Source organism: Brachyistius frenatus, unplaced genomic scaffold (assembly GCF_029030835.1).
Source record: "Brachyistius frenatus isolate BFR_SWC_R1_liver_20210118 unplaced genomic scaffold, ASM2903083v1 Contig_381, whole genome shotgun sequence".
Classification (NCBI taxonomy): Eukaryota; Metazoa; Chordata; class Actinopteri; family Embiotocidae; genus Brachyistius; species Brachyistius frenatus.
In genome coordinates, this window is record NW_027210980.1 from 116,575 (window position 1) to 142,500 (window position 25,926).

The 25,926-nt window shown below is 44.6% G+C and overlaps 3 protein-coding genes across 9 annotated transcripts in view; 1 reads left to right on the forward strand and 2 right to left on the reverse strand.

Annotated features, from left to right (window-relative positions):
• Positions 1-169: 169 nt before the first annotated feature.
• LOC138636510 (zinc transporter ZIP1-like) lies at positions 170-3,724 on the reverse strand. Its single transcript, XM_069724559.1, has 4 exons — positions 3,555-3,724; positions 2,508-2,738; positions 2,167-2,300; positions 170-1,584 (listed from the first exon to the last, which is right to left on the reverse strand). Exons 2-4 carry the CDS (start codon positions 2,695-2,697, stop codon positions 892-894), a joined length of 1,017 nt encoding a protein of 338 aa, XP_069580660.1. The 5' UTR covers positions 2,698-2,738; positions 3,555-3,724; the 3' UTR covers positions 170-891.
• Positions 3,725-6,204: 2,480 nt separating this feature from the next.
• LOC138636504 (NACHT, LRR and PYD domains-containing protein 3-like) lies at positions 6,205-15,858 on the forward strand. Of its 7 annotated transcripts, none has more exons than XR_011312283.1 (14): positions 6,205-6,362; positions 6,460-6,489; positions 6,576-6,653; positions 6,749-6,880; positions 8,041-8,172; positions 8,805-8,850; positions 9,109-9,334; positions 10,209-11,994; positions 12,095-12,268; positions 12,543-12,716; positions 12,801-12,974; positions 13,098-13,144; positions 13,986-15,382; positions 15,427-15,858. XR_011312283.1 is itself a non-coding variant. In XM_069724548.1 (13 exons), the coding sequence occupies exons 4-13, from the start codon at positions 6,768-6,770 to the stop codon at positions 14,525-14,527; spliced, it is 3,414 nt and encodes a 1,137-aa protein (XP_069580649.1). In that variant the 5' UTR covers positions 6,205-6,362; positions 6,460-6,489; positions 6,576-6,653; positions 6,749-6,767; the 3' UTR covers positions 14,528-15,858. The 7 variants fall into 7 exon arrangements, 2 of the variants coding, with proteins under 2 accessions (XP_069580649.1, XP_069580650.1); XR_011312285.1 differs by having other exon boundaries at positions 13,986-15,224; positions 15,271-15,858; XR_011312287.1 differs by having other exon boundaries at positions 13,986-15,090; positions 15,158-15,858.
• Positions 15,859-16,179: 321 nt separating this feature from the next.
• The window catches only part of LOC138636505 (atrial natriuretic peptide receptor 1-like), a 48,472-nt gene continuing 38,725 nt past the window's right edge, over positions 16,180-25,926 (reverse strand). The window contains exons 9-22 of the mRNA XM_069724550.1: positions 25,419-25,536; positions 25,098-25,172; positions 23,993-24,070; positions 23,729-23,833; positions 23,577-23,648; positions 23,295-23,457; positions 22,643-22,798; positions 22,329-22,497; positions 21,880-22,026; positions 21,644-21,767; positions 21,225-21,293; positions 20,970-21,144; positions 18,559-18,657; positions 16,180-18,396 (exon numbers count right to left, since the gene is read on the reverse strand). Of these exons, the coding sequence (XP_069580651.1) occupies positions 18,227-18,396; positions 18,559-18,657; positions 20,970-21,144; positions 21,225-21,293; positions 21,644-21,767; positions 21,880-22,026; positions 22,329-22,497; positions 22,643-22,798; positions 23,295-23,457; positions 23,577-23,648; positions 23,729-23,833; positions 23,993-24,070; positions 25,098-25,172; positions 25,419-25,536 (1,720 nt within the window). The 3' untranslated portion in view covers positions 16,180-18,226. The remainder of the gene's footprint in view (positions 18,397-18,558; positions 18,658-20,969; positions 21,145-21,224; positions 21,294-21,643; positions 21,768-21,879; positions 22,027-22,328; positions 22,498-22,642; positions 22,799-23,294; positions 23,458-23,576; positions 23,649-23,728; positions 23,834-23,992; positions 24,071-25,097; positions 25,173-25,418; positions 25,537-25,926) is intronic.

The following is a 25,926-nucleotide window of genomic DNA, read 5'->3' on the forward strand; positions in this document are numbered from 1 at the left end:
GCTGCTGCACACAGAGGAACACATGAGGCACTTTTCCTCTCTCCACCTGCTCCACCTTCAGAGGTCAAAGGTCATCAAATGTATGAATTTATGTCTTTACATTTCATGTCAAGAGAGTTATTGAGCTTTAAATACAGAGGTTTGTAAAATTGTTGAATTTAATAACAGCTGATGCCGGTGGAGATAATAAATTATACAAATATTTTCTATGGCTCAAAGAATCAATAAGTTTGACATGGTTTATACGATAAAAAATAAAATAACATTTCATCTCATCTCAGTTATATTGTTAAAAGTTTATTAAACTGTTGCAATGAAAAATATATTCCATCATTTTGAGCCAGAGTCAAAACTGATGTTTCTAAAATAAATGTTTTTCCTCTTCTGTTAAAGTTACAAACACATCATTACTTTCACATTTTCTTAATTAAAGACATTCTGGGGAATTATGAGTAATATTTTCCAGACTGACAGCAGTTTTAATATGTCAACATGAACCTTGTGAGCTTTGAAACTCTTATTTTGAAAGTACCAAACTGTCTCAGAGAGTTTTTGATGTGAAAAGTTCTTTTATGTTTGAATCTCTGCTGAATCATCAAAATACAAAACAGATTTCACACAACGATTAAAATTACAAAAATACTTTTGAATGAAACACCAGCAGCACATTTCAGTTCATCACATCCTGTTAAAACGAGCAGAAAATGAATGGACGCTGGTGTGAAATAAAAAATGAAGTATTCCCACATGAATATAAAAAATATCCGGAGCAGACTTTGAATATTATAGTTTGAATAATATGAATTCATAAATGTTGAACTTCTGAGGACGTGACGGAAATAAAAACGGAGCCCGCTGTGACCTGTGTGAGGTCTGGCTGCGTTGCCGTGGTTACAGTTTGATGAAGAGCACGGCGGTGACCACGGCGAAGCCCATCAGCAGCGCCGCCACCTTGGGGATGCGGTGGCGGGCGGAGCCGAGCTCGTGCGGCAGGATCTCCATGAAGGTGATGTAGACGAAGGTCCCGACCGCCAGCCCCTCCAGCGTGCAGCGGGCCAGCCGGTGCCGCGGCGACGTCCGCGTCTCGGTGAGGGCGACGCCCAGGCCGACGCCCAGCGGCGTCATGGCGGCGAACAGCAGCAGGCAGCCGACCACCACGGAGCGCCGCAGCCGGCCCTGAGACAGCTTGAAGGTCAGGCTGAAGGAGACGATGCTCTTGTGGATCATCAGCGCCAGGCAGACCTCCAGAAGCTCCGCCCCCTCCTCCAGCAGCCCCGCCCCCAGGCCCTCGAACACCGAGTGCAGCGACAGCGAGAACACCAGGACGAAGGCGCGCAGCGCCGACTGGGAGGCGGCGACGTCCACGGGGAGGTGGCTGTCTGACTCCGCCCAGCTCCTCCTCCGCCCCGCCTCTGACTCCGCCCACCTCCTCCCCTCCGACTGCACGCTAGAGTCCACCAGCAGCGCCCGCCGCTCCTCCACCAGGGACGAGGTCCGGTCCCTGGAGGCCAGAACCACCTGCTCCAGAACCAGAACCAGGAAGAACCCCATCGCCATGATGAACTCCGGCAGAGGGAACTGGAGCTGTGAGGAGGAGGAGGAGGAGGGGGAGGAAGAAGAGGAGGAGGAGCAGGAAGAGAAGGAGGAGGAGGAGGAAGAAGAGGAGGAGGAGCAGGAGGAGGTGGGGGAGGAAGAAGAGGAGAAGGAGGAGGAGGAGGAAGAAGAGGAGGAGGAGCAGGAGGAGGAGGAGGGGGAGGAAGAAGAGGAAGGGGAGGAGGAGGGGGAGGAGGAGGAGGAGGAAGAAGAGGAGGAGGGGGAGGAGGAAGAAGAGGAAGAGGGGGAGGAGGAGGTGGGGAGGAAGAAGAGGAGGAGGAGCAGGAGGAGAAGGAGGAGGAAGAAGAGGAGAAGGAGGAGGAGGAGGAGGAAGAAGAGGAGGAGGAGCAGGAGGAGGGGGAGGAAGAAGAGGAGGAGGAGCAGGAGGAGGGGGAGGAAGAAGAGGAGGGGGAGGAGGAGGGGGAGGAGGAGGAGGAAGAAGAGGAGGAGGGGAGGAAGAAGAGGAGGAGGAGGAGGAAGAAGAGGAGGAGGAGCAGGAGGAGGAGGAGGAGCACACATCTTCATCAGTACAAGAAACCCTGTCATGTCATGGAGGATGCGTCTGGTTCTGACCGTGATGCCGGCGCTGCTGAAGGCCTCCGTGATGTTCTGCAGGAAGTCCGGCAGCAGGTCCAGAAGACACGTTGCCAGAAAGACTCCTCCAGCAAAACAGCTGATCAGGCTGAGGAGACGACGACGATGAAGGTCTGAGGAGGAAGAGGAGGAGGTGGAAGAGGAAGAGGAGCAGCATGAAGAACAAACACAGTTCATATTCTGATGTATTAGAATGAATGAAACAGAGACCGGGTCTACCGAGGTCCACGCTGCAGCCCCCCCCCCTCCCAACAGAGACCGGGTCTACCTGGGTCCACACTGCAGCCCCTCTCCCCCCTCCCAACAGAGACCGGGTCTACCTGGGTCCACGCTGCAGCGCCCCCCCCTCCGGACGATGCAGAGGGGGGCCAGTCCGAACAGCAGCGTGACGGACAGCGTGACGGACAGCAGGACCGCCAGCGCTCCCAGTTTGATCTCCAGGGCGGGAACGTTGGCCGGGTTCAGCTGCAGCGGGAGGACGGGGGCGGAGCCTCGGCCGGTAATAGACATCTTCAACGTGGTTTCTTAGAGGTCCCCCGCAGAGGACGAGTCTGTTGGACGGGAGGAGAGACATCACAGTTAACAAGCTTTATGACCATCATTATTATTATTGTTGTTATTATTATTATTAATGTTATCATTATTGTTATTATTATTATTATTATTATTATTATTGTTGTTATTAATATACTGTAAATCTTTTAGAAACATCGGGACCAAACATTTTTACCGGCTGGATTTTGCCTGAATGTGATTAGTTCCAAATCCTCCCACAATAAAACAACCAATCACTGGTGTGTAGTTTTACGTTAAGCTCCTCCCCCTACAGTCACAGCTGACTGACACACAGAGATCAGAGGACAGAAACACAGCAGAGACTCTCACAGGGCTGCTCAATAAGTACAATGTTTTCAGCTGGACCACATTATTATTATTTTATCATTATTTTTACGTTCCTCTCTTTAACTGAAAACAAATAAATACACAGAATTCAGACTGAATGTGTGTTTAAAAGAAGCCGACTCAGCTGTTTGAGTGGAGCTCAGCTATGTGAAATAAATGTTACTGAACACGAGGAGCTCACGGACACTTTTATTTTGTTAAAGTAGCTCTCAGAGGAAAAAAGGCTCTTTTCCTGTCTTATTTTCTTTTTTTTCTTCTTTTTTTTTTTTTATCTCGGACTGAAGATTCAGAGAATTAAACTCTCTGATCACGTTTTAATTTCTGATCACATGTTTTAATTCCTGTTATCGATCCAAACAGAAAATCCTGAACCAGCATCTTCTCTCCATCAACTTAAGAAAACTGACGTGTGTCTGACGTTTCTGCGTTTTCAGGAATAAATCGGTGAATAAATCCGGTCGTACCTGTTTCCCGCCTCCGCAGCTCGGAACCAGTAGAACCGGATTCTACTGGACTCACAACAGAATCCAGGTTTGACTGTTTTCTCTGAACCGAAGTGAACGCGGCTCTGCTGAGGTTACATGCTGTCCGGGAAGTGGTGACTCAGTTCCCATCAGCTGATCCCGCCTTATGATGGAACCAGCTGTCAAGCACCACGGAAAAAACACGTCACATTTCCTGCTTTTCAAAATAAAAGCGCTTTGATTTCCTGTAAAAAAAAAAAAAAACTGTACCAGATATCAACAACAGCAACAAATATTTGAGTTTGTATTTATTATAAAGGTTATTTTTCTAATTTGTTATTTAATTTTTAAATATTGAACATAGTTTTGATTGTTTTGTTTTATCATTATTTATTTGCTTTTATTTTATTTTCGGAGGGGCGTTTGATGTTGTTACCTGACAGTTTGAATAAATATATTTACTTTTGTCGTTGTTGTTGTTGTTGACAAACTACGATGAAATGTTCCTGTTTAAACTATTTATAAGAACTAAAACAAAAAACAAAAAAAGTTTTTCTGAGTTTTGTTGACTTTTTCAGCAATACGTGGTTCTTACAGGACGGCGACGTGACAAACACGTGATGATGTCATAGAAATGAAGCACAACTGCAGATTAAACGACCCAACAGTTGATAAAACACAGTTTCGCACAATCTTGAATAACTACAGCAAACTCATGCACATTAATGCAGCTGTAATACAACACTGAAACAGACAGGCATCATTTTTACTTTTCATACTTTAAGTATATTTTTCTGATAATACTCGCAGACTTTTCACTTCTCAAAAATGAGGCCTTCAGCTGCAATACCAGCGAGTGCCACTAGAGGTCGGCTCCAAAAAGCCTCCGGCTCCATAGACTCCCATTCAACTTCTCTCATCAAATCCAAAGTGAATAAAATGTGTCCATCAGTTATCTCGGTGTTGTTAGCTAAAGTCACTCCTTCTTCTTAGTTTTCTGGAGGTCCATCTGAAAATAATCCCTCATTCATTAGAAAAGAAGATTCAAGAAGACCTGGTTTTGGGGGCGTGTCTGTTTGATTGACAGGCCTGTGGTGCAGTCAGGTTACAGCTATCGGTGGGCGGGACGTAGTATCGTCAGGTTTCCGATCAGATCGGTCAGATCCACCGCTGGCTCCTCCCCCAGCTCGTCCAAATATGGTCACTTCCTGCTCCAAACTGCTCCGAACTAGCAAGATGGTGACGGACAGAATCTGAACTGGAGGATTCATAACGTTCACAAACCAACGATGACATCACTGATGGTTGATGACATCACTGATGGTTGATGACATCACTGATGGATGCTGATTGGTTGGAACCAAGTTATGTTGTTGTTAAGTTTGAAGAAAGCAGGTACAAATACTCAGATACTGCACTCAAGTACATTTTAAAGGGTACTTGTACTTTAGTGGAGTATTTCTAGTCTCTGCTATGTTGTACTTCCACTTTATTGCATTTATCTGACAGCTGCAGTTCATTTTCAGATCAATAGGCATCAATGAGGTCATTTATATATGATGAATATAAGAAACTGGGTCATTTTGCATAAAGAGTACTTTTACTTTTGTTACTTTAAGTACATTTTGCAGACAGTATTTATGTACTTTTACTTAAATTAGACTTTTATTTTATTTTTTTATAGTAGTTGTTTGTACTTTTACTTCTCTAAAACGTCTGACTCCTCCCACCGCTGCTGTGTTGTTGTTTTTATATTTTTACAGCTTCCCCTTCTGCAGCCTCCAAACCGGAAGTCCTCACCAGGGCAGATAAATATCGACCGTTTGTTTACTAACGTTCGAGGACACGAAAGTGAAAGTAGTCATCGCGTATTTTCAAGGTGCGTCACATCTCAGCTCAACTGGACTCAGACACGTCGTCGGTTCGCAGGTAAATTTCTTTTATTTTCACTGTTTAGATGGAAATGAAAAGATTTTGCAGATCAAACTGTTTGAGGGAAATAAAAGCAGAATTGAACCGGATGGAACCTGCAGACAGAAGCTTGAATTCATCAGTGCGTGTAAAGTCTGTTGGAGTTTCCTGTTTTCTCCGCTTTAAAGTAGAATCTTAAATGTTTATGTTCATGTCGACACTTTTCTTTTCTAAAGTTGCATAAATGTGTTTTCTAATGTTGTTTTGTTCAAAAAGCGTCTTTTATCATCGTGTTGCATGAAACTAAATCGGTTAAAATATGTTGGTGTTTATGTATTTTTAGATCGTTTCTCTGCAGCGCTGAAACGTGAAAAAAGGTTTTCATACCCAGCATCAGCAGCGCCATCTAGTGAGAAGATGTGAGAGCTGCAGTTTTGACTCCAATTTATCAGACATATTTTCCTTTTATTTGTTCATTTTAGTCACATTTTACTTTCTTATTATATATTTATTTAACTTATTCTGATTTATGTCTATATTTTTATATTTAATCTGTTATTCTATAATTTTTATTATCACAATCTTTGCTTTTAATCTTTTTCTTTTTTGCATTTCACTGTTTTTATTCTTTATCTTGTTTTATTGATTTTTTTTTAATCCAGTTTCCTAATTTCGTTTTTATTTCATTTGTTCATTACTATTATGACTTTTTTTATATATATATATAGCTTTTATAGCTTTTTAATTTTTTCATCTCTATCTTCTTGATCTCACATAGTTTTAAAAAAAAATTGTATTATTGTCGCTTTTGTTCATGTTTTTTTTAATGTATTTCTTTCGTCAGAACTTCTCGTGCAGCTTATGGCTCTAAAAGTCAAATCAACCAGCTTTACAAAGGTGAGTGCATCTTTCTGTAAAGTTCACAAAGTCAACCGATAAATATGTGACTGTAAAAATACAATAATAAAACTAAATGTTTACTATCACCGAGCAGAAAGAACCAGACAAGAGGACAAAAACTCAGGTAAATATTTCACCCTCAAAAAAAAAAAAAAAAAAGACAGAGCAGAATAAAAACGACGAAACATTTTGAACTGTTTTATGAAACAGGAGCCGCTCAGCGGTCGATGAGGTTCCTCCAATCAACCGACAAGGAGACATCAACACATCAGAGTCCTGTTTGATTTAGTGAGTTTATTATCACCGTCACATGTTGTGGAGAAGAAAATCAACATTTTGAGTTGTTCCTGTTTGTAATGAAGCCTGTTTTTGATCTGTCACAGGATCACTGAAGACCTGAAGATGAGTGACAGCAGGTCTGACGAGGAATCTGTGCTTTCAGCAGCCAGTTTAGCTCAAAGTGACCGCTCCAGAGATTTTGCTCCCAACTTTAGCCAGAAACCTTCAAACATAAAGTAAGATGATCTATTGTTGGATGTTTTTACTGTTTACCAAAGTGACACCAAAACACAAAAAGTTCTGATATTTATTTGAAGTATTTTTGTTGGAAATCATCTCTGACTCACAACCACAGTGATACTTTAATATATGTCGCATGTCTACAAGACAATCAATAAGTCCAGAGTGTTCCTGAACGCAGCACGGTGCTGCACCCGGAGCAGCAGAAAGCAACGACCTATAAGGAAGTATTCAGAGAGTCGTCTCTTCATCATCATCACTGAGTTCCTCACGTTAACGTGACCGCTAGTAACATGAACATTCGTGATGTCACCATGGAAACCTGAAACTGGAGCAGAGAAATAGCAGATTTTGGGGAACAAAAAGTGTTCCTGAGCCCATGCAGTGATTTCCACCATAGAATCATGGCTGTTTTTAATGCAGTGCCCTCTGAGGGCCAATGTTGGAGAACCCTGTTGCCATGGCGACACAGTTCAGGTGGTTCACAGTGAATGTTCCCCTCAGAAGGTCCCAGTGGAACTCATGTTAACAGTCTGACTTTGGGGGACGAATTCACGGTGACACAAAGAAAACCCAGCTGGTGTCTCCTGACCTGACGATCCTTCTTCTTTGGTCTTGGACAGTGAAGCTCCGCCCCCTCTTGAAACGTTGAATGTCATCAGAACACCTCGCCCGGCTCATCGCTTCATCGCTGTAGACTTTCTGAAGCATTTCAAGGGTTTCTGTTGACCGTTTACAGAGTTTGACTCGGTGGAAATCACTGCATGGGCTCAGGAACACTTTTTGTTCCCCAAAATCTGCTGTTTCTCTGCTCCAGTTTCAGGTTTCCATGGTGACATCACTAATGTTCACATTACTAGCGGTCACGTTAACGTGAGGAACTCAGTGATGATGATGAAGAGACGACTCTGAATACTTCCTCCTGAAGGTTGTTGCTTCCTGCTGCTCCGGGTGCAGCACCGTGCTGCGTTCAGGAACACTCTGGACTTATTGATCGACCCTTGTATGTTAAATATTTCTAATTTAGTTTAGATTTTATGAATACAGATATTTTGCATTGTGTTTATTTGTAGTGAAGCCGTTAGAGGATGAGAGCGTCCTGATGTGTTTTATGAGATGTTGGTGAAGTCTGCAGCGTTCCTGATCTGTGTCACAGGATCACTGAAGACCTGAAGATGAGTGACAGCAGGTCTGACGAGGAATCTGTGCTTTCAGCAGCCAGTTTAGCTCAAAGTGACCACTCCAGAGATGTTGCTCCCAACTTTAGCCTGAAACCTTCAAACATAAAGTAAGATGATCTATTGTTGGATGTTTTTACTGTTTACCAAAGTGACACCAAAACACAAAAAGTTCTGATATTTATTTGAAGTATTTTTGTTGGAAATCATCTCTGACTCACAACCACAGCGATAATCTTAACGTTAACTACAACCCCATTTAAAAATGTTGGGACACTGTGTAAAATATAAAAACAAAATACGATGATTTGCAAATCATGTAAAAGCATATTTCACTTAAAAAAAGCCAAAGACAAAATATTAAATGTTAAAACTGATACATTTTATTGTTTTATAAAAATATTTGCTCATTTTGAATCTCATGCAGCAACACGTCTCTATAAGTTGTTCCAGGTTCATGTTCACCACTGAGCTGCATCACCTCTTCTTTTAACAACACTCTGTAAACCTTTGGGAACTGAGGAGACCAGTTTCTGGAGTTTTGAAAGTGAAATGTTGTCCCATTCTGGCCTGATAGAGGATTTCCGCTGCTCAACAGTTTGGAGGCAACTGTCTTTTAAAAAAAAAAAATAAAAAAAAAAAATAAATAAAAATTCACATGTTAGTTGGTGTAATATTTCTATTTTTCTTTTTAAGAACAAAATGAAAGTAACGTAGGCTTTGATGAAACATGTTTTTTCAGCCACCAGACCGCGTCAAGCCATCAGCAGAAGCAGGAGACCTTGAAGGTGCATAGTCACATTTAATATTCAACTTATCTGCATAATTGTTTGTGTACATTATTCCAGTTTCTGCATGTCACAGATGTAAGATAACAGTAGAAGGAATATTACAGGTTCAGGTTGATACAGAGCCTCTAAAACTAAATGCTTTATGCCACCATTTTACTAATTCTGCAACAAATTTGGCTTTTAAACATGCAGAGCAGCGTTGTACATCTTAATATCTGTGTTACCATTAAACGAACATTTCATGGCTCCTGTCAGGTGTTTGAAGCCAAAGCCATGGGTTTCGTGAAGAAAGTTCTGACGACGCATCAAAAAGTTCTGTTGGAAAAACACCAAGAAATTTTTGGGGAAGACGAGCAGGAGGAAGAAGTTGTCGACCAGCTGTTGGAAGTTGACGATGATACGAATGAAGCCGCTCTGAAGATTTCCCTCCACATCTTGAAGACCATGAAAAAGGAACAACATGCTCGCGCACTGGCACAAAGTAAGAGGCACCATGTAGTCCGACTGGTTTGGGTTTGTTGACTAGCTGCCAGCTGATGTTCAAAAATCATAGATGTAAAATATTTATGTATATGTGTAGAGGATTAAAAATAATGTATTTAATGGTTGCACCAATTAATGCATTAATCCTTTTTTCTATTGTGTGATTCACGTTAAAGCACGTTTTTTCCAAGTAAAGTCACTTGATCAACATCAGCACCTGAGTTCCACAAGTACCAGTCGTATGTGCGCTTTTCGAATTTCACCGTGGACCTAAAAGTTGATGTCAAAATTTTTGGGGAACACAAAGAAGTCGCAAGGAGCCAAATCCAGTAAGTAAAGGTGGTTAGGAGATAAGGTTGTCGTTCTGGGCAAGAAACTTTTTCGTTTTTCAACACGTTATCAGCGGGCGTGTTGTCGTGTTGGAGAAGCCTGTTGCCATGGCGCCACATTTCAGGTGGTTTGCAGCGAATGTTTTCCCCTCAGACGCCTCAGAAGGCCCCGGTGGAACTCGGTGTTGACAGTCTGACTCTGGGGGATGAATTCACGGCGACACAAAGAAAACCCACCTGGTGTCTCCTGACCCGACGATCCTTCTTCGGTCTTAGACTCAACTCCGGCTCATCGCTTCATCGCTTCATCACCGTAGACTTTGTGAAGCATTTCAAGAGTCTCTGTTGACCGTTTCCAGAACTCAGATGCTGATGTTGATCAAGAGACGACGCTATGACTACTTTCTTGTGGAGGTTGTTGCTTCTTTTGTTGCTATTTGATCGCCCCTCGTATGACCATTACAACCTCATCAGAACTGCTGGATGGGAAACAAAGCGTAACAAGTCGTTCGTTGTTGATGTTACTCATTTCTCTCCCGTTAGGTCATTATGGAGAACTCGCCATGTACCAACGGAAACTAAAATATTTCTTGAAGAAGAAACATGAGCCGTTAATAGAAGTGATAAATACAGAGCGATGCCCCATGCCTCTGAGAAAGATTTATACCAGGCTCTATCTGATAGAGGGGGTCAGTGGAGGGGTCAACAACGAACACGAGGTGAGACAAATCGAGACGGCGTTCAACAGACCGAAGTCTTCAGAAACTCTGATCAAATGCGAGGACATCTTCAAGCTCTTACCAGAGCAGAGACGCCCGATCAGAACGGTGCTCACCAAGGGCATCGCCGGCATCGGTAAAACTGTGCTGGCACAGAAGTTCGTGCTGGACTGGTCCGAAGGGAAGACCAATCAACACATCCAGCTCCTGTTTTCACTTCCTTTCAGAGAGCTGAACTTGCTGAGAAATGGAAGATCCAGTCTGATGGAGCTCCTCTATAACTTCTCTCCAGGCCTGAAAGAATCCGGAATCAAAGACCTGAAGACGTACAAAGTTCTGTTTGTACTGGACGGTCTCGACGAGTGCCGACTCCAGCTGGACTTCGTAAGCAACGAGAGATGTTCTGAGGTGACGCGGTCAGCCTCGGTGGACGTGCTGCTGACAAACCTGATTGAAGGTAACCTGCTGCCGAATGCCATCCTGTGGATCACCAGCCGACCCGCCGCAGCCGGCGTCGTCCCTCCGCAGCATGTCGACCGGGTGACGGAGATTCGGGGCTTCGACAACCCTCAAAAGGAGCAGTACTTCCTGAAGAAGATCGAAGATGAAAACTTGGCCAGAAGAGTCGTCGCTCACATCAAGACGGCGAGAAGTCTCTACATCATGTGCCACGTGCCGGTGTTCTGCTGGATGTCCTCCATCGTCCTTGGAAAGATGTTTGCCGAAGCAGCTGGAGGGAAAATGCCCAAGACGTTGACTCAGATGTACATCCACTTCCTGATCCATCAGACCACACGAAAGTACGTCAAGTACAGCGAAGAGCAGCAGCTGGACTCCCGAGGGAACAACAAGGTGATCGTGTCCCTTGGGAAGTTGGCCTTCCAGCAGCTGGAGAAGGGCAACCTGATCTTCTACGAGGAAGATCTTGAAGAATGTGGGATTGATGTGAAGGAAGCGTCCGTCTACTCTGGCTTGTGCACTGAGGTGTTCAGGGAGGAGTCCTGGATGCAGCAGAAAGTCTTCTGCTTTGTGCATTTGTCTGTTCAAGAGTTTCTGGCAGCTTTGTACGTCCACGTGGTGTACAAGGTCGACGGCGTCAACCTGATGATGGAGAAACCCGGACGGACGTCCGGAACCGAGCCTGTATCCAAACTGCACGAAGCCGCCGTGGATAAAACTTTACGAAGCAACAACGGCCACCTGGATCTCTTCCTGCGTTTCCTCCTCGGACTCTCTGTGGAGTCCAGTCAGGCTCTGCTCAAAGCCCTGAAGATAAAGGTGGAAACCTGCGACTCCCAAAGTCACGAGGAAACCATCGAGTACATCAAGAAGAAAATCAATGAGAGGCCTCCTCCAGAGAAGTCCGTTAATCTCTTCCACTGTCTGAATGAGTTGAACGACCGCTCCATGGTGGAGGAGATCCAGAGCCACCTGGACTCAGACCGAGACTTGGCGATGGACCAGTACTCTGCCGCTCAGTGGGCGGCGCTGGTGTTTGTGTTGCTGACCTCACCGGAGAAGCTTGAAGAGATCCACCTCAAGAAGTACTCCAGAACAGAAGATGGCCTTGTTTGGCTGCTGCCAGCCATCAAAGCTTCCACGTCAGCGATGTAAGCATCGTCTGTATTTTTGAAATTATTCTCATTAGATGTCATCAACCCATATACCATCGGATTCAACACCACACTGACTTTTCTTTCTGTTCACCAGGTTGAACGACTGTAATCTCACCACGGACTCCTGTCGGATGCTTTCCTCCACTCTCAGCTCAAGCTGCAACGAGTTGAAGCATTTAAACTTGAGTGACAACAATTTAGAAGACTCAGCCATCGAGCTTCTCTGCAGCGGACTCCAGAGCCAACACTGCAAACTGAAGACACTGAGGTGATTCATGCTTCAGGTTGCACAACTCAACAAATATTCAGGATTTCACTAAAACTAGTGCTAACTAGCAAATATTTGCACGCTAACACTCTAAAGATCGCAAACTTGTCAAACATTATACCTGAATTATGTCAGCATCTTAACTTTGACATTCTAAGAACCACGGTCCTAAAAATGAGCACGACAGAACTGCTAGCATGGCAGTAAGACTATAAGGTCTGGGTTGTACGAGAAAACAAGCTCGACATCCAGCCCGTGTTGTTTTCCTCCTCAGGCTGAACCGGTGCATCCTCACCCAGCGATGCTGCAACAAGCTGGCTGCCGTCCTGAGCTTCAACCCATCCCATCTTCGAGAGATGGATCTCAGCAACAACGACATCGAAGACTCCGGAGTGGAGTTTCTCTGCACCGGACTGGGAAACAGGAACTGTAAACTGGAAACCCTCAGGTACCGCTTAAAGGAAACTAGTCTTGCATGTATATTAGTTGTTGAAGCAATTCCTTAAAGGTGAGTTCTGTCTTTCTGTCGCAGGTTGTCGTTCTGCAGCATCACAGAGAAAGGCTGCGGTTTCTTGGCCTCAGCGGTGAAGTCCAACCCGTCACACCTGAAGGAGCTGGACCTGAGCTACAATCACCTCGGAGACGCCGGAGTGATGCTCATCCAGGACGCTCTGGAGGAAGGACGATGTGAACTGGTCAAACTCCGGTAAAGACCGATTTCAAACTTAAGTCTCAGATGAGATAAAGCAGAAACCTTCAGACAGGATGCGATGGTGCCGTCCTACGACGTGACCCACAGTGACGGCATGTGTTTTCTATCTGCTGACAGGGTCGACCACAGAGCAGGACACTGGTTTAAATCGGGACTGAAGGAATGTAAGTAACATAAAATCTTTTAAGCAGAAGGAATTGAATATAATATCTCCTGTTCATGTTTTTCAAAATGGATACTGACATTATTGATATTAGTCTATATATAGACTATAGTTTATTAGTCTATGTTGCGAGGGATTGGCCTCCGTCTCACAGTTCACTCCACCCCAATGCTTATCCCTGTCGGTGTTTGGACCCCCATGTTGTTTCTTTGGGGCCCCGTGGTCCAATGGCCCAGCCACCGGACGCTCACTAGCGAGCTCCCCTCCCTGGTTTAGCTCCAGGAGGGTGCTTTGTTCCCTCTGGGTGTTTGGAAAGGCTCTGGGATAAATTTGCCTTTGGAGATCCAGCCAGCATCTAATGCGCCTGAAACAAACAGCTCCCAGGGTCACTAAAACAAACAAACCCCTCCATCACATTAAGATGTTGATTCTTGGAGAAGAGATACTTCAGGCTTTGGACATTGTTGGACCGTTTTGGTTGAAGCATGAAGAATTGAATGACTAGAGATCGGTTGCTACCATTTCTTAAAAAGAACATTCACAAGTGAAAGCGTGTACCTGAAAACTGCCTTCTGGGAATTTCTCAAAAATTTGGGCACAAATGTTCAGGTAGACTCAAGGATGAACCGATGAGTGGCGTGGTCAGATCCCGAGTCGGTGACACTAATCTTGGGTGTCCAACATGAGACTGTGCTGATTGGACTGGTTGAACGTGTGTGAAGCTTCCATGTTTTAGAATGTGTTGCTTCTTTGCAGCAACATCCGGATTTGAAGCATCGTCCACTGTCAGTGCTACAACGAGTGTATTCTCTGGGTAATACTTGACTTCCTCCTGCCACCAGATTCATTCGACCTCACGCTGGATCCCAACACGATCCACAAGCGTCTCGTCCTCTCCGACAACAACCGGAAGGTCAGCTGGTACCAAGAGGAGCAGCCGTATCCCGACCACCCGCACCGGTTTGACCACTGGGCCCAAGTCCTGTTGCAGGGGGCCCTGAAGGGCCGCCATTACTGGGAGGTGGAGTGGGAAGGAAACTGGGCCGGGATCGGAGTCACCTACGGGAGCATCTGCCGCAAAGGGCCGGACTATGAAAGTGTGATCGGTTACAACAAAGTGTCTTGGAGTCTGCACTGTTCTCTACATGGCTACCGAGCGTATCACGACATTCAGACCATCGTCGTTCAGGTCCCTCTGGCTGGTTGTCGTAGGCTGGCGGTGTATCTGGACTGGGAGAGCGGCATCTTGTCCTTCTACAGGGTGTCTTCTGAAAGGTCGTTGGCACACCTGCACACCTTCGTCACTACGTTCACTGAGCCTCTGTACCCAGTGTTCAGGGTGTGGGGTAAGGGCTCCTCCGTGAGGCTCTGTTCGGTGAGGTAATTTGAAAAATTACCAATCAATGATTGATAAATCTTTGGCAGCATTAACACCGATCAGAATCAACAAATACATGATCAGTTGTAGGCATAGCGTTGTTTCACTGAACTGTACTAATAGTTCATATTTAGCTACAATGAAGAGCTTTATAAAGAAAGATAACTGCTCAGAACAGTTGAGCAATGCGACGCATTTTACAGATTTAAATAAATCACTGTTGAATGATTCACTAGCTCATAGTGAAGAGAAAAAATTACAGTGATTAGTAAGTGTCTGAAATCTTCCAGTTACCAATAAATACACATTTAGAGGGAGTTGATATGTAGTTACAATGGCTTTCAAAGATGGTTGCTAGGCTTCAGTAGGTAGTTTTTAAGGCTTCAGTAGGTGGTTGTTAATGCTTTTGGTAGGTGGTTGTTAAGGCTTTTGGTAGGTGGTTGTTAAGGCTTCAGTAGGTGGTTGTTAAGGCTTCAGTAGGTGGTTGTTAAGGCTTCAGTAGGTGGTTGTTAAGGCTTCAGTAGGTGGTTGTTAAGGCTTTTGGTAGGTGGTTGTTAAGGCTTCAGTAGGTGGTTGTTAAGGCTTCAGTAGGTGGTTGTTAAGGCTTCAGTAGGTGGTTGTTAAGGCTTTTGGTAGGTGGTTGTTAAGGCTTTTGGTAGGTGGTTGTTAAGGCTTCAGTAGGTGGTTGTTAAGGCTTCAGTAGGTGGTTGTTAATGCTTTTGGTCGGTGGTTGTTAAGGCTTTTGGTAGGTGGTTGTTAAGGCTTTTGGTAGGTGGTTGTTAAGGCTTCAGTAGGTGGTTGTTAAGGCTTCAGTATGTGGTTGTTAATGCTTTTGGTAGGTGGTTGTTAAGGCTTCAGTAGGTGGTTGTTAAGGCTTCAGTATGTGGTTGTTAAGGCTTCAGTAGGTGGTTGTTAAGGCTTTTGGTAGGTGGTTGTTAAGGCTTCAGTAGGTGGTTGCTAGGTGTTCTTTTCCAAGTTGTGTTTGTCAGTGTTTGCTCGTGCTTTATCAGTTAGTCTCTAAATGATTGCTATGAGTTTCTAGGCGGATTTCTATGTTTTTTTAGGATGGTTGCTATGGAGAAGTTGGATGTTTGTTCAGTTAGAAGAACCCATAGTATTAATTTGACAAAATGTTGCATATATGAACTGAACATATTTAATTATCAATAATTTCTTTATTTTCATAATTCATTTATTCCATTATTTCAATATTCATGATTAAATAAATATATGTAATTTGTTAAAAAAAACTACCCTTGAGGTAGATACATACAATACAAATGTACCAAAAAAGCCCAAACAAACAGAACAGAACATAAACAACATGAATGAATTACAATGTGGTTTTGTTACGCCTTTTTATAAGCTGATGAAGACAGTAAATGTCTCAGAGGACGAGAAGCTTCAGAATATGCTTTTTATTAAAAAAAAATGTTGATTCAAATCTGTTCTGATGTATTGAAATATATTTTGTACAATTTCTGATTGAAATTGAAAAGTCAAAAGACAAAAATGTCAACGAGGTATTAAAAATTGTACTTTATGTGAAATGTTCTCAGCGGATGAATCAGTTTGATAAATTCTCCTTTGGTCAACAGCGGTGAAGCTATAATGCAGTGATGTGAACTTAAACTGTAATTAGTACTTTAAAGTTACTGTTAAAGGATTATATTTTTCTACTTGCTTTTTCTGTCCTGATTTTATAAATTTGTGAGCAAGCATTATGAAACATATTAAATACATTAAAAAAAAGCATTTAATTGGTCTTTAGTTTTTCCTCAATGTAATATCAGTTGAATTTATGATGTTTTTTAACATTTTAATTTCAAAGTTTTTGCAAGTTTTTTATCCAGTAAGTTTGGAGCACTTTGTTTTCGTTGTTTGTGGTTTCAGATGGCTGTAAAGTTGATTGTCTTTACGTTTGCAGGTTGATCAGTGTGATTTCAGATTGAAGGGAAAAGGTTGTATCCTGTGTGCCGATGAGCCAAACCTGCAGAAGAAGATTTCCTCGAAGCGGCCGGCTGTTCTGGATCTGAAACACCTGCACTGAGGTCACAACGGTTCACACCTGTTTTCTGCTGCTGAAATTGACCCGTTAGCCTCAAAGATAGTTCAGAACAAAAAGGGGCTCAGGAGTTCTCCTGACTGTATTCCATAAACAAAACTTTATTTCATTGCAACTTTATTTGAAAACACATTTAAACATGTATATTTACAACGTTTCTACTGAGCTTCTCTTATCTCCGCCAAGCTAGCCAGCGAGTGTCCGTGTAGCCTGCTGTTTACTACAAATGTAAAAGAGCTGCATCAGTCACGCTAAGTTGTCCACTGTGAGGAGAGACGGTCCACAACGTTGAAGTTCGGCTAAATGTCTGGACGTAAAACTGAAACATGGATCAATAAGTTTGGCGACGGCTCCTGTTGCGCATGAACGACGCGTAGCACCGTGACGTGCACAGAGCAGCAGGACGGTACGACAGTAGTGAGTACGTGTTACAAATTTCAGCACTAAATCAAAATCAGCACTGGAGTTACGCCGATTTTTGCGAGTGCGGGTTCGTGTGCGATTTCTCCGTGGACATCACCAAAAGGCGTACGTTAACAATTAGTTTAAAACTCTGTCAACACAGACGAGCCGGGCGACGTGTCCTGAGTGACGTTCAACGTTTCAAGAGGGGCGGAGCTTCACCATCCAAGACTGAAGAAGGTGTCAGGTCAGGAGACACCAGGCGGGTTTTCTTTGTGTCACCGTGAATTCGTCCCCCAGAGTCAGACTGTCAACACTGAGTTCCACTGTGACCTTCTGAGGTTCTGAGGTAAAACAATGTATCTGACCTGAACTGTGGCGCCATGACAACAGTGTTCTCCAACATGACAACAGTGTTCTCCAACATGACAACAGTGTTCTCCAACATGACAACAGTGTTCTCCAGCTCACAGCGTGTTAAAAACAGTCGAGTTTCTAACCCACATCAGCGCAATCGTTTGTCATTTTTGGGCAACAAAAAATCTTCAACATGCCGACTTAGAGCCGATTGTTCCTGAGCCCATGTAGCGATTTTCATGACAGAATCAGGGCTGTTTTTAATGCAGTGCCCTTTGAGGGCCCATGTTGGAGAGCCCTGTTGCCATGGTGACACAGTTCAGGTCAGATGTAGTGGTATCCCCTCAGAAGGTCGCAGCGGAACTCAGTGTTCACAGTCTCACTGTGGGGGACGAATTCACGGTGACACAAAGAAAACCCAGCTGGTGTCTCCTGACACTGAAACTCCGCCCCTCTTGAAACGTGATGTCATTAGAACACCTCGCCCGGCTCGTCGCTTCATCGCCGTAGACTTTCTGAAGACTTTCCAGGGTCTCTGTTGACCGTTTACAGAGTTTGACACTAACAGTTGCCGTCCACCCTGAGGACACGGTGGACATGTCCACCGTCCTTCGTCTGTTCGCTCTGATTCCTGATTCCTCCGTTCTTCTGTCTTTAACGTCCCCGTCTGTCCATCCAGAGTTTGAACTGCTGCTGTCCTCCGTGTTCTGAAGCCTTCAGTTCGGACATCAGAAGAGACACGTCCTCTGACGGAGCTGTTGCCGGGGCGACGACAGTATGTCTGAGGAGAGTCCTTCTTTCCTTCAGCTGTTTTTTTGAATTCCTTTTTATTTCCTTCTCCGTTCCCTTCTTTCCTTTCCTTCGCTCCGTATCTCCTTCGTTCACTCCGTCCTCTCGGAGCTCTGTGATTGGCTGTCACTCTCTCCAAGTAGCCAATAGGTGGTCATCTTTCCTTTGCCCTTGACGTCGATGTCTCCTCGCAGCTCCAGCTGGAAGCAGTTGAACTCCAGCAGGACGTCGCGAGTCGTCGCCGACACGTGAATCTTCAGCGCTGCACGAAACACAGGATTCAAAAATACGCAGTTTCATTTGACGTAAATCAACAAATAAACATCTTTACGTTTTAACGTAAAATGAAACAAATTCAGTCTGAAGAGTTTTGTTAATTTCGGTCACAGAATATAGGATGTAATCACGTGGTTACCGCGGTTACCTTCTCCGCTGGACTCCATGCGTGATGACGTGTTGACGGTGTCTCCGAACAGACAGTAGCGGGGCATCTTCAGCCCGACCACACCGGCACACACCGGACCTGAACACCACACGGAGCCGTCAGGGACCATCAACACGCTATCTACACGCTATCAACACGCTATCTACACGCTATCAACACGCTATCTACACGCTATCAACACGCTATCTACACGCTATCAACACGCTATCTACACGCTATCAACATGCTATCTACACGCTATCAACACGCTATCTACACGCTATCAACACGCTATCAACACTATCAATACGTTATCTACACACTATCAACACGCTATCTACACGCTATCAACACGCTATCTATGCGCTATCTACACACTCAACACGCTATCTACATGCTATCAACACGCTATCTACATGCTATCAACACACTATCTACACGCTATCAACATGCTATCTACATGCTATCAACACACTATTTACACACTATCAACATGCTATCAACACTATCAACATGCTATCTACACGCTATCAACTCGCTATCTACACCCTATCTACATGCTATCAACACACTATCTACATGCTATCAACACACACACTGTCTACATGCTATCTACACGATATCTACACGCTATCAACACGCCATCAACATGTTATCTACACACTATCAACACGCTATCTACATGCTATCAAGACGTTATCAACACGCTATTTACACGCTATCAACATGCTATCTACACGCTATCAACACGCCATCAACGTGTTATCTACACACTATGAACACACTATCAACACGCTATCTACATGCTATCAACACGTTATCAACATGCTATTTACACGCTATCAACATGCTATCTACACGCTATCAACACGCCATCAACGTGTTATCTACACACTATCAACACGCTATCCACATGCTATCTACACGCTATCAACACGCTATCTACACGCCATCAACATGCTACATACTTGCTATCAACACATCTACATGCTACATATATGCTATCAACACGCTATCTACATGCTATCAACACAATATCTACATGTTATCAACACACTATCTACACGCTATCAACATGCTACATACTGTACATGCTATCAACACATCTACATGCTATCAACATGCTACATATATGCTATCAACACGCTATCTACACGCTATCAACATGCTACATACATGCTATCAAGTGTGTGTTGTGTATATTGTGTGTGTGTGTGTTGTGTACATTGTGTGTATATTGTGTACATTGTGTATATTGTGTACGTCGTGTGTGTGTTGTGTACATTGTGTTGTGTACATTGTGTGTTGTGTACTATGTGTGTATATTGTGCGTGTATATTGTGTACATTGTGTGTGTTGTGTACATTGTGTGTTGTGTACATTGTGTGTGTGTTGTGTACATTGTGTGTATGTTGTGTACGTTGTGTGTTGTGTACATTGTGTGTGTATATTGTGTGTATATTGTGTGTGTTGTGTACGTGTGTGTGTGTGTGTGTGTGTGTGTGTGTGTGTGTGTGTGTGTGTGTGTGTGTGTGTGTGTGTGTGTGTGTGTGTGTGTGTGTGTGTGTTGGGTACATTGTGTGTGTTGTGTACATTGTGTGTGTGTTGTGTACATTGTGTATATTGTGCGTGTATATTGTGTACATTGTGTGTTGTGTATATTGTGTGTTGTGTACATTGTGTGTATATTGTGTACATTGTGTGTATATTGTGTACATTGTGTGTGTATATTGTGTGTATATTGTGTACATTGTGTGTATATTGTGTACAGTGTGTATATTGTGTACATTGTGTGTGTATTGTGTACATTGTGTGTATATTGTGTACATTGTGTGTATATTGTGTACATTGTGTGTATATTGTGTACAGTGTGTATATTGTGTGTATATTGTGTACATTGTGTGTGTATATTGTGTATATTGTGTACAGTGTGTGTATATTGTGTACATTGTGTGTGTATATTGTGTACATTGTGTGTATATTGTGTACATTGTGTGTATATTGTGTGTATATTGTGTACAGTGTGTGTATATTGTGTACATTGTGTGTGTATATTGTGTACATTGTGTGTATATTGTGTACATTGTGTGTGTATATTGTGTACATTGTGTGTATATTGTGTACAGTGTGTATATTGTGTACATTGTGTGTGTATATTGTGTACATTGTGTGTATATTGTGTACATTGTGTGTGTATATTGAGTACATTGTGTGTATATTGTGTATATATTGTGTACAGTGTGTATATTGTGTGTATATTGTGTACATTGTGTGTGTATATTGTGTACATTGTGTGTATATTGTGTACATTGTGTGTGTATATTGTGTATATTGTGTACAGTGTGTCTATTATGTATATTGTGTACAGTGTGTCTATTGTGTACATTGTGTGTGTATATTGTGTGTCTCACCACTGTGTATTCCTATCCGGAGCTTCAGCTGCTGCTCCGCTCGGTGTCGGATCCTGAAGGTGGTGACGGCGTCCAGCAGGGCGAGCCCCATGCGGGCGATCTCTCTGCCGTGCAGCTTCCCGTTCCTCACCGGTAGCCCCGACACCACCATGTAGGCGTCACCGATGGTCTCCACCTGGGGGCGCCACCGCACAGTCAGAGGAGCCGAGAGCTGTCCAGGTCTTTATGTACGAACTGACTTTATTTCCGTCTCACCTTGTAAACGTCGAAGTTGTCGATGATGGCGTCGAAGCAGGTGTAGAGGTCGTTGAGCAGAGTCACTACCTAAAACAAAAGACAACGGGCCTGTCAATCAAACCAGCCCCGCCCCCAAACATACCAGTGTCAGAGTCCTAATATGTAATGAATGATGAACCAGAACTCTGAGAACGTGATGCTTTTTTATTTATTTTATTTATTTTTTATTTTTTTATTTATTTCACTTTATTAATCCCCGAGGGGAAATTTCTTCGAATGAATGAATGAATGAATTAATTAATGGGAGTCTGTTGGAGCCCCAGGTGGCCCTCAGTGGTACTACACTAGAGGCACTACGTCCACTTTTATAGACAGTCTGTGGTGAATTCCTGACAGAGATGACGATGAGTGAAGGAAGTGGAAGCGGCAGGTCTCACCTCCATCGGCGTGCTCTCGGCAGAGATGGCAGTGAAGCCCACGATGTCGCTGAAGTAGATCGTAACCGAGTCGAAGGCTTCGGCCTGAACCGTCTCCCCACGCTTCAGCTGCTCCGCCACCGAGCTGAGGACCGCAGACACAGTACATGGAGTACCGTAGTACTTACTGTGGTAGTACTGCAGTACTTACTGTGGTAGTACCGTAGTACTTACTGTAGTAGTACTGCAGTACTTACTGTGGTAGTATCTGGTACAGCAGGTTCTCCGCCTTGCGTTTCTCCTCGTGGTACGCCTGAGTTCGCTCCTCCACCAGCTCCTCCAGGTTGTTGGCGTACTGCTCCATCCGAAACAGGAGGTTGTCCAGGATGTTGGTCCTCGACTCCCTGAACACACACACACACACACACACACACACACACACACACACACACACACACACACACACACACACACACACACACACACACACATTAAAGAGAGTTTCATGTTTCCATGTGTCCTGTGCGTTTGGTTGTGGTGGGTGTGGCCTCCTCCAGGCTCCTCCCCCTTCCACTCCTCTGGCTGGCACAGCTGCACTTCGTTCCACTGATCACCAGCTGACGGCGTCTCAAGCCTTCACTTCATCTTCGTCAGGTTCTGTCTGACATTCTGGACGACATCCCATAATACTGTGTTGGTCTCTTACTTGTTCTGTTTGCGCAGCAGCAGGCGGATGTGGTTGAACTCGGGTCTCTCCGTCGGCTCCTCGGCCCAGCAGCGCTGCATCAGCTGACCCAGCTCGGGGCTGTGACTCTGCGGGTCGACGGTCGGCCTCAGACACGGCCACTCGCCCAGAACCACCCGGTCCACGATCTCTGCAGGGAGACACAATCATCAGCGGGTCATGGAGGAGGTCGTCACGGAAACCGAAACCAGGTGCATGATGGTCATGAAGTCAACCGGAGGAGAAGCTGACATTACATCCTGTCTCCACCCGGTTCTGGTGGTACTGGGTCCTACCTTTGGGGCTGAGTGGCTCCCCCTCCAGGAAGAAGGCGCCCCGTCGCAGCGCCACCTCCTGGAGGATGATGCCGAAGCTGTAGACGTCTCCTTTCTGGGTGCCCTGAGTGGGCGGGGCCTCCGACCTGAGCAGCTCTGGGGACATCCACAACCGCTCTGCAGAACCAGAATCAGGACCAGCACCAGGATCAGAACCAGAACCAGAACCAGGAACAGAACCAGGACCAGAACCAGGATCAGAACCAGAACCAGGAACAGGACCAGGAACAGAACCAGAACCAGGACCAGGATGAGGATCAGAACCAGAACCAGGACCGGGACCAGGATCAGAACCAGCACCAGGACCAGCAACAGGACCAGCACCAGGATCAAGACCAGAACCAGAACCAGGATGAGAACCAGCACCAGGATCAGAACCAGAACCAGGACCAGGACCAGGATCAGAACCAGCACCAGAACCAGCACCAGGATCAGGATCAGGACGAGAACATCATCACGTTACAGAATCATCCTTTAAACAACTTTATTTATTTACAGAGTACATTTCTTCTAAAAGGGGGCGTATCTATGATCACGATGGGACTAAACCTAAACTGGACCTCAGAACCGGACCGGACACTACGTGGACGGACGTGTGGAGGCGGAGACTCACGGGCGTAGTAGGCGTGAGCGTCGCTCCCCGAGTCGCTCTCCGAGCGGAAGCTGGACAAACCGTAGTCGGTGATCTTCAGGACGAAGCGGTTGTCAACGACGCAGTTCGAAGACTTCAGTTTACCGTGAGACAAGATGACGCTGTTGTGGAGGAACATCATGCCCTGCAGGTGACGGACAAGGGGGACAGACCGGGGGACGGAGGAGGGGACGGACAGCGCGGTTGAGTCCATGTAAATATCAGTGAAGAAGAGCGAGACAGAAACAGGAAGTAGAAACGAACCTTCACGATGTCGTTGATGAGAGAATATTTAAACATCCAGTCGAGAGTGATGCTGTCGTTCTCCAGGATGTCCTGAAGACAGAGGGACAGACAGGGAGTGAGACAGGAGGACAGACAGGTGGACAGACAGGAGGACAGACAGACAGGTGTACCTGCAGACTCCCTCTTGGACAGTACTCCGTGATGATGCAGATGTTCGGCGAGTCGACGGACGCTCCGATGAACCGGGTCAGGTGTTCGTTCTGAACGTCTCGCATCTGCACAAACAGTACAGAACCTGAAGATCCGGATCTCATCAGAACCTGAAGATCCGGACCTCATCAGATCCGGACCTCATCAGATCCGGACCTCTTCAGAACCGGGACCGGATCTTAAACCCACCACCCTCAACCTCGTAGCGACCCGCTGATACTCACGTGTTTGAGTTCGAACAGGACCTTCCTGTTCAGCTCGATGCGCTTCCTGTTGGTGTATTTAATAGCCACGATGTTTCCCTGCAAGAAAACAAACAAACAAACAAACTCAGAACCCGACCGGAGCAACAACAAATCCATGTTTGATAACTGACTGCTGATCAGGAGGACCAGGAAGCTGAACTTTCCGTCCACAATGGGAGGAAGCTAGGTTAGGTTAGGTTAGGTTAGGTAGGTTAGGTTAGGTTAGGTAGGTTAGGTTAGGTAGGTTAGGTTAGGTAGGTTAGGTTAGGTTAGGTTAGGTAGGTTAGGTTAGGTTAGGTAGGTAGGTTAGGTAGGTTAGGTAGGTTAGGTGAGGTAGGTTAGGTAGGTAGGTTAGGTTAGGTAGGTTAGGTAGGTTAGGTGAGGTAGGTTAGGTAGGTTAGGTTAGGTTAGGTAGGTAGGTTAGGTGAGGTGAGGTGAGGTGAGGTAGGTTAGGTTAGGTTAGGTTAGGTTAGGTAGGTAGGTTAGGTGAGGTGAGGTGAGGTAGGTTAGGTTAGGTTAGGTAGGTTAGGTTAGGTAGGTAGGTTAGGTGAGGTGAGGTGAGGTGAGGTAGGTTAGGTTAGGTTAGGTTAGGTTAGGTAGGTAGGTTAGGTGAGGTGAGGTGAGGTGAGGTGAGGTAGGTTAGGTTAGGTTAGGTTAGGTTAGGTTAGGTTAGGTTAGGTTAGGTAGGTACTTTATTAATCCCCGAGGGGACTTTTTTTTCGCTACAGCAGCATACAGAAGCAATAAGATAATAATAGAATAATAGAAAGCAATAAAATAGAAGTAAAATAGCAGTATAAAATATAAAATAAAATGCACAGTATATACAGTATATACAGTACAGTATATATCTATATATATTATATACGTCCATCCGGAAGCTGATTGGTCCTAAAGGCTGCCCTCTTATTGGCTGAAGGTTGTTTAGAGTTTAAATGTAGAGAACTGTTTCTGTCGCAGGTTTCTTCCTGTTAAAAGGAGGGTTTTTTTTCCCTGCAGTACTTCCTCCCAGAAAATAGTTCCCACGTCCCTGAACGCATCTCTATCTTGAAGTTCAGGTGCAGTCAGACGTCTGAAGACTGACCTTGTAGTAGCCGGTCTTAGCGAAGACCTGAAGGTTCCCATCACCGGTCATCAGGGAGCCATAGTTTGAACCTCTCTGGACACACACACACACACACACACACACACACACACACACACACACACACACACACACACACACACACACACACACACACACACACACACACACACACATCAACACAAAAAACTTCATATCACAGAAAACAAAAGAGATGATGATGAGGAGTGTGTGTGTGTGTGTGTGTGTGTGTGTGTGTGTGTGTGTGTGTGTGTGTGTGTGTGTGTGTGTGTGTGTGTGTGTGTGTGTGTGTGTGTGTACCAGTGACAGTGTGATCCTGCTGCCGCTCCGCAGCACTTTGTCCATGTTGCTCATCTGGATGTCGTCCCAGGAAATCCTCCAGAGCTGAGCGACCAGCTCCTTCTCCAGCTTCATCCTCCTGATGTAAACATGTTGGTTTATTAAGTAAACATGTTGGTTTATGATGTAAACATGTTGGTTTATGAAGTAAACATGTTGGTTTATGATGTAAACATGTTGGTTTATGAAGTAAACATGTTGGTTTATGATGTAAACATGTTGGTTTATGAAGTAAACATGTTGGTTTATGATGTAAACATGTTGGTTTATGAAGTAAACATGTTTATTTTTGCTGTAAATGTATATTTCTGATGGAGCCTCTAGATCTACTTCATAAACCAACATGTTTACTTCATAAATCAACATGTTTACTTCATAAACATGATTATTTTTGCTGCAAATGTATATTTCTGATGTAAATGTGTTTATTTCAGCTGGAGCCTCTAGTGGACGTTGGAGGAACTGCAGG